The 12,572-nt window shown below is 38.9% G+C and overlaps 2 protein-coding genes across 9 annotated transcripts in view; one reads left to right on the top strand and one right to left on the bottom strand.

The window, feature by feature from the left end:
* LOC309653773 (ELKS/Rab6-interacting/CAST family member 1-like) overlaps positions 1-12,572 on the bottom strand; it is a 182,124-nt gene that overhangs the window by 81,374 nt on the left and 88,178 nt on the right. The window contains 2 exon segments of the mRNA XM_082478558.1: positions 8,720-8,839; positions 8,843-8,875. Of these exon segments, the coding sequence (XP_082334684.1) occupies positions 8,720-8,839; positions 8,843-8,875 (153 nt within the window).
* LOC309653775 (ELKS/Rab6-interacting/CAST family member 1-like) overlaps positions 1-12,572 on the top strand; it is a 120,194-nt gene that overhangs the window by 91,403 nt on the left and 16,219 nt on the right. The gene's annotated exons all lie outside the window — the stretch shown is intronic.

The raw sequence follows: 12,572 nt of genomic DNA, 5'->3' as shown, positions 1-12,572 counted from the left end.
TTTTCAGTTTTCTTCACTGGATCCGCTGTCATTTCCCCCTCTTTACATCTCACTCGATACAACCTTCCTCTGGAGAAACCAATTCATCCCTAAGGCTTTAGCCACTACCCCCATCATGACAGCTTCCTAATATTTATTCCTAGCCTATTCCTAGCCCCAACCAGTTCTAAAAACCTGAGATTCTAACAAAAGTTTCTGCTTTCACTGAATATTTAGTTTAGAATGAGCTTTTTTTGTTTTAATCTTTTCTTTTAAAGGACCTTTAAAGATCACCTAATGTGGTCACACATAAATGTAAGTTAAATCTGAGTACTGTCTACTATATTATTTTCTGCATTTTTCCTGTATTTCATAAAATTTTTTTTTAATTTATGTATTTATTTATTTGGCTGTGTTGGGTGTTTGTTGTTGCGCGTGGGCTTTTTTTTAGTTGCGGCAAGCGGGGGCTACTCTTAGTTGCGGTACGCGGGCTTCTCATTGCGGTGGATTCTCTTGTTGCGGAGCACGGGCTCTAGGCGCGTGGGCTTCAGTAGTTGTGGCACATGGGCTCAGTAGCTGTGGCTCACGGGCTCTAGAGCGCAGGCTTAGTAGTTGTGGCGCACGGGCTTAGTTGCTCTGCGGCATGTGGGATCTTCCCGGACCAGGGCTCAACCCCGTGTCCCCTGCTTTGGCAGGCGGATTCTTAACCACTGCGCCACCAGGGAAGTCCCCATAAACTTTTAAAAAGGTAAATAATCTGAACTACTCCTAATTTTAAAGCTGAGGAAATCAAAGCCGAAACTAAGTGACTTGCCGAAGATCACTAAGTATAATTTCCTATCACCACATCTCCCACTGTTCCCATCTAGAAAGGAGGATGACTGAAGGGCGTTGGGTCATGAGGCTGAGAGTGTACACAAGCAGACCTTTTTAAAAGGCTATTTCAACTGCACTGAGTTCTGTCTGACATCCCAACAAAAGGTTGAAGAGCTCAGAGAAACTTGCAAAAGGCCACAGGCAGAGATGTGTCATTCAACAGTGCACAGTTTATCTGTACAAAGGTGGGGAGAGGGCTACAAAGTTATCATCTAAAAAAACCAGTGGTGATATTTTAAACCCACTGATATTTAATATTCACCTCCAAATTCAGATGAGAACTTCATAATTTAAAAAATCTATCCTAGCCACATTAAACATCTATTCTAACCTTAGGAAGTTGGTATTATTATTATTCTCAGTGACAGATGAGAAAATGGAGGATTACAGAGGGAAGATAACTCATCCAAGGTAACATAACTAATAAATGTAGAAGGCTATTTCAAGCCTAGGTCTGACTCCAAAGCCCATGCTTTGACCACAGTGCTACTAAATCCAGACCACCTCTGTGAAGGTCAACCGATTAAAGGAGATGTTCATAAAACTGGAGCAATTCCATAGATACTATACACTGTACACTGCCCAACACAAAAGGACCTCATTCCATGGACCCTGAACAGGAAAAACACCAGGTCTTTTCCCACATCCTGTTTTTCCTTCAAGAATTTTAAAATTAAAAAAACAAAACAAAACAAAAAACTCCTGAATCCATGTTCTTTTTCATATGTGCTTAATTTTGTGATTTGAGAGCTGGATGAAAGTCTAGGGTAGCTTCAGAGAGGAGGATGAGATCGATAAAGAGCAATTATAGGGGGCCTCCCTGGTGGCGCAGTGGTTAAGAATCCTCCTGCCAATGCAGGAGACACAGGATCGAGCCCTGGTCTGGGAAGATCCCACATGCCGCGGAGCAACTAAGCCCGTGCGCCACAACTACTGAGCCTGTGCTCTAGAGCCTGCAAGCCACAACTAATGAGCCCGCGTACCACAACTACTGAAGCCTGCAAGCCTAGAGCCTGTGCTCTGCAACAAGAGAAGCCACCGCAATGAGAAGCCTGTGCACCACAACAAAGAGTAGCCCTTGCTCGCCGCAACTAGAGAAAGCCCACGCGCAGCAACGAAGACCTAATGCAGCCAAAAATAAATAAATAAAATTATTTTTTTAAAAAAGAGCAATTACAGGAACAGAAAGATAGCAATTATAGAAATAGGTGAGAACTTTCAAAGAGCTGGTTCAAACTGTCTTTTATGGGATCCAACAGGAGAAAGCTGCTTTGGAAAAAGTGAGCCTTGTCAAGTGTCACCAGAGTAATTTAAGAAAAAATAGCAAATCCTGATAAACAGGCATATAACATTCATATAATCACCCCAAATTCAAAAGGAAGTTAGCTTTTCTACTGTTATCTTTTAGAATGAGACCCTTATATTTGAGCAGTAGTCCTAATAACTTACAGGGGTAATTGCTGAAACTCAGTTAGTCCTAAAAACAAATACAAAAACCATCCAAGAATGACCACAAATATAGTCTTTGTTCTCTATGGTACAAGAAACCAATCACAAGCCCATCTGTGTGAGACCTAGCTAATAAGAACACTATTTCAGAGGGGGGTACAAAGAGAAGGATGGGTTGCCAAGGGGAAGAAGTCATCTATTAGACTGTGACAAGCTTTTAAGTGTTTGCATTATCATTAACCAACTGCCTGGTTCCCTGGTTCCCACACCTGCCACCTCCATCCAAAACTATCACAGCAGCACTTGGCAACAGGCTCAGCTCCAAAACTGGCGCCCTCTTCTGACCCTTTTGTAGTACTGCATTCATACCAGGCACTGATGTGAAAATCTCTAATAAAGCCACAAATTAATAAATTTGCAGGTAACATTTGTCAGATAATTCTGTATTTGCAATTCCCTGAATAAACCTTAATTTAGCTTGATAAAAATGTCAAATAGCAGACCTTCAACATAAAATTTATGCCAATGAAAAGAAAAGCAACAAAGTTCTCTTACCGTTTTAACAGTTTATATATATTAGCTGATAGTATTACAAGAATTAGAAGGATGCCAATAACTGACAGACAAAGACCTTACTATGTGCGAGGCACTAGGAGTGAATAAATTAGTTTAATGCTAACAACCTAATGAGGCAGGAACTCCTCTTCATCTTACAGGTGTAAAACGAGGCACAATGAACTTAAGTAATGTGCCCAGGACCCTGCACCTGGTAGCAAGTGGTAAAACTGAAGTTCACACTCAGTAACTGTGACTCCAGAGCCAGAGCCTTATCTACCCCAAAATATCCCTCTGAGGTATCATGATAAAATGAAACGTGATCAAAATAGAAAAAGTGTAAGTTGTAAGGAAAATTATAAATACATCATCCAAATCTCTCATTTTCAACAAAATCCTTAACTGTAAAAAAATAAAATACTACATGAAACATTTTGGTCATTTTCCCATTCCTCCTCGCTTGAAGATTCTGAACTTCTGGGTCTAAGATGTTTTTATGCCTGCTTTTTACTACCCATTCCTTTCTTCATTACACTATGCCTTTATTTATCTATTATCTTGTTCTTTAAAAGAAAAGAAAAAAATTAATCCATACTATACGCTTTATTTTTCTTCTATACAGCAGAACTGCTTACCTATTCCTACCTAAATTCTCTATTTCATTGAGATCTTTAGAAAATATTTTCCTTAAGACAGTAAATCCAAATAGCATCATCAATTCCTTCTCATTGCAAATATGATAGATTCTCATCTGCCTGGAATTATTTAGTGTGTTCCTACCTCTAATCAAGGCTGGCAGACTAGATAATCTTCTAATATTTCTAAAAATGCTAACTTTATTTTCAAACAGGACATGAAGGCACATGTCTAATAATCTGCAGTTCAAAACAAGATTTATCTCAAACATTTCTAGATTCCACAGTTTGCCGACTTAAAGCTATTCATAATACCAAAAATTAAGGACACTTAATAACCCAACACAGGCTGACCAAGCTCACTCCCATTCATGACTGAAAGAGTTACCACGGGTGAAAACAAATGCTTTTACAACTATCGTTTCATTTCATAACATTAGTTTAAAGTCTACTTAGAAGCACAGACTTAGTCAAAGTCTGAAGTATCAAAAACATATATTAACTGCACCGGTTTAATTTGTTAGATACAAGAACAATAGAAACAAGATGGTTATAGTTTAGTACTATAACTAACCACATCGCTAAAGAATCCATCACAACATTATTCATATCTCCCGTATCTCAACACAACAAGAAGTGCACAGGTAATACACAAGAATAGGTGCCAAGGAATGGGCTCCGTGCAAATCCCACAACTCCTTTTACCTCGTTCTGCAGGATGGCAGCCCTCGAGGCTCCTTAGCAGTCAAGGACTCCTTCAGCACTTCAATGTGCTGCTTGCTGTCTGAGAACTGGTTGGTGAGTGTTTCTAGCTTTGTCTGTAGGGCTAGTAGTTCTGTGTCCTTTCTGGACAGCTCCTGCTTCACCTGACCAATCTAGAGAAGAAGAAAAAGCAGTGTAAGGAAAAAAGAAATAAAACCACCACCTCTGATCTGGATCTTTGACAGATCCACGTCAAGATATACAGCATTAACTTTATGACAGGACACAATTCACCTTTTTGCACCATCTAATCTTAGCTGACCACCCCCCCACACACACAAAAAAACAAAGCTTATTCAACTAATAGCAAAATTTCCAGTTTTCATTTATTGTCTCCCCTAAACTTTTGAAATCCATTAGAAAAGGAATGGAAGAAGAAAAATCCCAATTCACTTAGATGACTATGAGACAGCAGTAAGCATCTGAACACGACTAAAGCAGTTTTCATCTTATTAAGTCATAAGAAACTTCAAATCATACAGCAGGATTAGTGTAGATGGAATACAGAAAGAAAAAAGAAACTTCCTACTATTGCTATTTAAACTCAAAAGCTGCACATTTATTTTTTCATTGTTTTTTTTTCATTCTCAAATGAAAGTGTACATAAAGTCCTTCTTAAAAAGCCACTTTAGTGTTATAAGGCATTATAAACATGTGCTTTCTAAAAATTATATAATTTTGAGGAGTTAGGGGTACTGACCTAAAAGAAAGATTCCACCTACAAAGTTATATTACCTACAACATGTCATATCAACTAAATGGATAAAAGTATATAACCTAAATAAAGAACGCATAAAATCTCATTCTCTAAGAATCTACATGTGTAATCAAATTTGAATTACTCTGACAGAGTAATCCATAAATCAACAGGTGCCACTCACTCCCCCATAAATTTTTCTCATCTTAACTGAGAAAACATTTAACATCAAACATCTCCTTTACATTTCTACCGTGTTTCTAAGAATTTTTACTCTTTTATTCTAAATGTAAGCCAAATTAACAGAAATCATATCTGTTTTTACATTGTATCTACTGCCTAAGCAAGGTAGCTATGCACTAAAATATAGACTCTTGGAAGTATAAATTTCACAAGAAGTCAGTAATCTCAGTACCACTGATGAAACAAAAAATACTTTTTAAAAAGTTGAATGTATCTAAAGTATTTTGACTGAAATAATCTTAGGCATAAGGGACAAAGTTTTTGAGAACAATTTCCCATGAGAAAAGTATGAAATAAATTTTACTGTAATTAAAATTACTTTTAAGGAGGACTAAAAATAAACTTATAATTTACTGTTCTGTTTCATCAGGAAGACAAGCATTTTTCTCATATGCATGAAATCTCTACTTACAAATAGAATATTCATTCATTCAACAAACATTTCTGTGTGCTCACTGTATGCAAAATACTCGCAGCTGCTAAGGACATCACTGGAAGATAGCTGTAAACAGCAGCTACTTCCATCCTGTAACACAGATACGTACCCAGGAGCTGCCACATACTGTAATGGTGTAGCATCTTTCATGACATCCCTTTACCAACATCCCACCCCTAACAAACAGAATGCACTAAAAACGCACTTGTGGTATGAATGAATAGTCAGGAGAAACGTTCAAAATGTTCTCACCTCATCAGCTAAAGAACTATGGCTTAAAGATTACTCAAATTTCCAGCTACCTCTAGACCATGTGATCAAAAATAAATATAAAATCTCAGTTTCCTCATCATCTGCATTACTAAATAATCCTCAAATAATGCTATACTGACCATAAAGACTGAGAAAAAGAAGAAAATATCCTAAATAGAAGAGTTTAGAAGCACAAATTTTCCTTAAAAGTTAGGAGCATAAGGCTTTTGCAGTAATTCCCATGTGAGAACGAACGAGTGTGTCTTCTTGGGTAACTACCTCTCTAAGCCTTGGTTTCCTAATCAGTAAGATGGAGAAAGCAAACCAGTGCCACTGTACTGCGTACAGATTAAACCAAAAAAGTGTATAGAATGTTTAGCCTGTTGTTCGACACAAAAAGAAATTAATACTACTAGCTGAGGAAAAAAAAGTTATAGATCAACTTCTCCTCTAGACAATACATGGTTACAACAAACCAAATTGGACCCTTTTAGACAAAATATCTCACTTTTCTATCTATACTATAAAGTGGTCCATAAATAGCAAACACACTAAATTAGCACAAGTGGTTTTTTTTTTTTTCTTTTAATGCTGCATTCCAGTCTTATCCTACCGTAATTTTCAGAAGCAGTTTTTTTCCTGACACTTGTGAGACAAATGCGTGCACAGCCTAGTATAGGGCAGTGGAGTGCAGAGCTTACCAGCACAGGTTCCGGAACCAAATGGCTTGTGTAAAAATCAAACTCTGCCTCTTACTAACTGTGCTTCCTGAGCACCACTGTGTTACCTCAGCTTCCTTATCCATAAATTGGGTTGAGAATATACCTACCTTCGTAGGTTATAAAATGCTTATAATAAGTACTCAAGTGTCAGCTATTTTATTATAATCATTTTATCACAGTTTGAAATGGAATTTCAAGTTCTCTAGACAGATGATTGAGCTACTGAATAGATTTAGAGACTTTAAGTTTCATGCTACTTCTAACTGACCAGATAACTAAATAAGCTAATCACTTCTATACATCTGTTCCAAAGAAAGTAAAATTTGTTGCAAAATCACCTATCGGGGACTTAAAGATGATGTCTACATATGAAGGTAAAGCACTTCACTCAAGAAATCAGACTCAAATAAACCCTGGGTGATGGACCTAGAACATCTGCACATTCTTTGTACCTAAGAAGAGAAAGAGACCATTCACATAAATCAACAAGTTTCTGGTTAACAGGAAAGGAGTCGAGAAAAAACAGCTTTGAAGCACCATCCACACAGTGACAAAGCAACAATAAAAAACCAAGGACAGGGCTTCCAGAGCACATGAGGACTCGCTGCACACAGGGTGGCACGTGGGTCAAACCGGTGAACAGGAGTCAGTTAAAGAGCACAGCAGGCTGGTTAGTGCTAGTCCCGGGCAAAGCTGCCGACCACAGAGTGAAAGTGCGAGCACCCAGAGCCAGAGCAGCAGGGTCCCACTGTGGGATCACTGCACGCAAAGGGTAAATCTTTCGGCAAAGACCTCTGCCTGAAGACCAGCCGCTCTCTTTTTCAGCTCCTCCCCTTGAGCCTCTTTCGAATTTAGCTCCTCCTTCAGTTGCTCTACCTGTCACGACATTGTTATTCTTTTTCACTCATGTGTCAACTTAGGTCTTCTTATTATATGCTTTTGAGCCAGAGCAGTAACTGGAAATAACAATAACTCATAGAACACAATCAAATCTGTTCCCCTAATTTCCTCTTCAAAGGACCCTAGATGGGCTCACTATTTTCACAGGGTAATGGACTGAAATGTGCTAATCAGCAAATGGGAAGCAGAGATGATATTTTATTTTGTTCTCAAGTTAGAATGATAAATCAAAACTAACAGAAAGTTGGATATGTGAATTTTTAAGTTCTAAAAGTTACATGAAATTGGCCGTAGTCATTGATAACAGATTCTTAAAATAACAGAGGAATATTCTACTGACTTATATGCAGGTATGGGTATCACAGAAAGAAGCCAGAAACTGTATCATTAAAGGAACACTGTTCACTTCTGAGAAATTAGGGAACTAACACAATTGGGATATGGGGGGCAGGGGGAGGGGGAGGAACACTTATTTTCTAGCTAATATTTTATAAGTGAAATTATGATCTTTAAAACACCACAGACCTGATAAACTGATAACTGTAATAAACTAAATCCTCCAATTTGCCTAAAATAGTTCATAGGATCAAAATAAACGCCTTTGGCTCTAAAGAAGGAATACTGTGACTGAGGTTATAATACAGACTGATATGTCTCAGCGATGCCTATCCTACTGTACATACACCCCAAGTGCACGTGGGAAACAATAAACCTGATACACATGGGTCTTCTCCAAGGGAGAGCGCAAAGGGCTTTCCTTTAGGGAACTGTGTTTGAAGGGAAAACACGATTTTATTTAAGCCATTTCAGGAAAAAAAAGGGGAGGTGGATTCAGTCTCTTAGGCTGAATTTGACTTCTAAATTTGTTCACAAGACATAGAGAATGCGATGTTTCATATAGTGAGAAAAACTCATCTGGATGTAATCCTACTAATCGCCTCAGAAGTACTGGTAGACATGAAATGTTAAACTGTGATAATACACACTTAGCCTCATACAAGTAATTTTCTTTGAAGTGAAATTTGAAATAACTATACAACATCAGTAATGCTGACTTTAATTCTGGGAAAGTTCTATCTGAAAGAATTACAGTACAAGTATTCTTCCCTGAAGCCTGATAAAACAGCGTGAGGTCCATCATCACTAAAGAAGTAGGAACATGCATCAATTTTTTCAAACCCCATTTAAAAATTACGGTATCACACACCATTACCTTGTTTTTCATAAATTTAGAATGGCTCCGATAGACCTCCATTTGCCTCATTTCTTCCTCTCGTTCTTCAGTACTCAAAGGCCCGTTCGATTTCAGCATCTGAATCTCCTCTTCCAAGTCTCAGAGCCCACGCTCCATAGAGGAAATTTTTGAATCCTGAGGACAAAGGAAGATTTAGACATTAAAGTATTCGCAAAAAGTCAGAGAGGTTGCACAAGTCTGTCTTTACAGATGTGAAATTTAATAAAGATAAACAAATATGGAGAAATATTGCAACTGGTGCCTTGCTTCTAAAATATATCCTTCATGGCCATATGGTGGAGAGGAGGAGGACTGAGATCTATAGTATGATTTTTCCTCTATCCTTTCCTCTGCACCCTTTTGATTAAAATTGAGAGTATTAACTAAAGAAGTAGAAGCAATGGAAAACTAGTTAAAGTTTCTAAGTAACTTATGGTCAACAAACTTCTAGTGAAAACATCTGTAATATTAACAGTAAAACCTTTTCTAGCTATAATATTTTATCGTTTTACTTGACCCCCCTAAAAGGCTTATTTCTGCCCCCAAAGGAGTGGGGAAAAGAGTAAAAAGGTTTCAAAGATTTACACAATAATGCGTATAACCGTTATCTACAATAATAAAGATCTGATAACGTCCCACTGCAGAAAAACAAAGGGATGAATAATTACGTTAACAGTTACACTTTATCACACAGTGGTCCCGCCTTTTCCACAGTTTTACTTTCCGTGGTTCTGCTTTCTGTGGTTTCAGTTACCTGAGGTCAACTGCGGTCAGAAAATATCAAATGGAAAATTCCAGAAAAAAACAATTCAGAAGTTTTAAACTGTGCACCGCTGTTCCAATCAACATGATGAACTCTCACACCATCCCATTCTGTCCCACCGGAACGTGAGTCATCCCTTTGTCCAGTGTACCCGCGCCCGTTAGGCACTCACAGCAGCCATCTCGGTTATCAGATGGACAGTCCTGGCATCACAGTGCTTGTGTTCAAGTGACCATTTTTACGTGACAGTATTTTATTTAATACCGTCCCCAAAGCACAAGAGTAGTATGCTGGCAATTCAGATTTGACAAAGAGAAGCCGTAAGGTGTTTCTTTTAAGTCAAGAGGTGGAAGTTCTCACTAAGAGAAAAAATCATATGCTGAGGTTGCTAAGATCTACAGTCAGAATGAATCTTCCAGCAGTGAAATTGGGATGAAGGAAAAAGAAATTTGTGCCAGTTTTGCTGTTGCACCTCAAACTGCAAAAGTTACGGCTACAGTGCATGACAAGTGCTTAGTTTAGATGAAGAAGGCATTAGATTTGTGCAGTAAGATACTGAGAGAGAGAGAGAGAGAATGAGACCTATTCACATAACTTCCATTACAGCATACTGTTATAACTATTCTATTTTACTATTAATTACTGTTGCTAATCCCTTACACATTGTGCCTAATTTATAAAATTAATCATAGGTATGTATAGGAAAAAACATAGTATATATAGGCTTTGGTACCATCTGTGGTTTCAGGCATCCACTGAGGGTCATGGAACCTATCCCCTGCAGATAAGAGGAGGCTACTTACTGCATTAGTAATCTTACTTATTCGCTATACTTCACCATGCATTTCAAATATCTCATAATGATTTCTAAAAAGAAACGTCACTGTCCTTGTAAATCAGCATCACCACGAATATCACCTCCTAGTACAACATCCGTCTATACTCATTTTCTTGGTTTTGTCTGTCACAGTATCCAGTTTATCCCCAGATTACTTTAGATGTCATCAATTACAGAAAAACTCCTACAAAGAATAGATACTTTTACATCTATAGTTGCATATGCTTATTCACCTAAGAAGTAAAGACCTTAAAGAGCATAAATTCAGTATAGCTTTATTTTATTTGGAATTTTAGAGAAACCATTCCTTTAGGAAGAAATTTTGAGACTGACTTCCTCTTTTCACTTTACCTCAAGCCTGTCTTGACTGACTTTCCTTGTTATCTGAGAGTATGCCGATAAGAGTTAAAGGATTTATCATGAGACACTTACAGCTAGCTATTTTTAGGTTCGGGGGAGAGGCGAGGGCTGTACTCCTCTGACTTGCATTGCATTACCTTTAAAAATAACACAACGAAAATTTTCTTTTACAAATCTATTCAAATGAAACTTACATTTGGTTCAAAATTAAACATATTAAATTAACACAATCAGAGACACTCTAAACCTAAACCAGGATTTTGATTTACTCGTTTAAAACTATCCCGGCCCATGAAGAATAAACAAATAAACGGCTTCAAATGCACTAGCTGAAAATCCCAACACAGACAGAGAGGCCGCTCTTGACCAAATCAGACACTCACTATCAAATCATGCACCATAAAATCTGCACCTAAAAAGGGACCATAACTGCAGCTCTGAAAGCCATGAGGCAGAAAAAGAACCTGCCAGGCTACTTTCTGGGATGAGGCCAGAAAATTAACGCCTGATATGTTGGACTAGTTGTAGCACCGACCAGTACTCAGGCTGGGTTTATTTGAGGACAGCCCTTTCCAAGGAGGTTTCTTACTCCTAGAACGTATAATAACTAAATAAATAAATTCTTTATCATCTTACTACTCTATACTTCCCCAGCCCTGGGTCTCCCATCATTAATCAACCAACCCCACTGAGTCCACTGAAATCCTCTTTTCCTTGTTAAATTTCCCAAATGCTCAACTGTTTTTCAAAAGTTGCCTCCCTGCTCTAAGTAAACCCAGGCTTTCCCGAAGGATATAATTTCCCCCAACGCTCTCCATTGAAGTTCACTAATCCACCAGCATCACAGAGTGGCAGGGAGAAGTGTGGGCATCCTCCAGGTTCCTCCATGCTGCTCCCATTTAAAGCTCACACTCCTCTTCACTCTCCCTCCGCACGGCTGCCATCTAGGGGCTTCCCCGTCACTCCCGCCCGCTGAAGAAGTCTTCGACACCCGGCTGACAATAGATCTCTCCTTCAAATGCCACTCTTGCCAGAATCCTAGGATTTCAATGTCCGAATTCCTTGACATCCGTAATGCCAACGCCCTCATCCTCCGGTCCATTTTAGCTATCCAGTTTACAAGACCACATCACCCAGGCCTCTCCTCCCAGGCCTGACACACCGTCACTCACATTAACTGCTGCTCTTGTATCTCACAGAGTCCTCCACCTCCCTAACTTCTACATTTTCTCCCAACCTGTCCATCCATTCTGAATTCTCTTCCTTCCTATCCAGGCTACATTCCTGGACTCATCATCCCAACTACTCCTTCACCTCCACCCTCAATTCACTTGCATCCCAGTAATTCTGCCATATCTACCCAGCAAAACTCTAACCCTACAGCAGTCCAGTAATTCCTCCCTGCTCCTCCACTGCTAAAGGGAAAAGAAGAAGATAGAGAAGGGAGAAGGAAGCAGAGGGAAGAAAGTGGGAGAAAGGAGGAGGGAGAGGAGGAGGAGAGAGAAAAGAATATTACATCACCTTGAAGACAGCTGGGCTCTTTTATTGTCCACCATCACCTCCTTTCCCATTTCCACCAAAGACCAGTCTAGGTCTTCATGATCCTCTCAAGCTCATGCCACACTCTCAGCATCTCAGCTATTTCATCTGCAATTTCAACATAACATCCACCTGACCCCACTGGGCCACCAGAATCTCAGTCTCTTGCTTCTTAGCAGAATGGCTGGAGGTTAACACAACTTAAAATAGATCTATTGCCAGTTAAAACCAGTACACTTCCCTGTGCCATCAAAAGGCAAGCAAAATAATTCTGTGAACACAGGTACACTCGTGTGTTTTTAGGTTCCAACAGGGATCAGGAAATAACATGT

Source organism: Balaenoptera physalus (genome assembly GCF_965194825.1).
Source record: "Balaenoptera physalus genome assembly, contig: HAP1_SCAFFOLD_1150, whole genome shotgun sequence".
NCBI classification, from domain to species: domain Eukaryota; kingdom Metazoa; phylum Chordata; class Mammalia; order Artiodactyla; family Balaenopteridae; genus Balaenoptera; species Balaenoptera physalus.
This window is presented reverse-complemented; position numbering and strand designations above follow the sequence as displayed.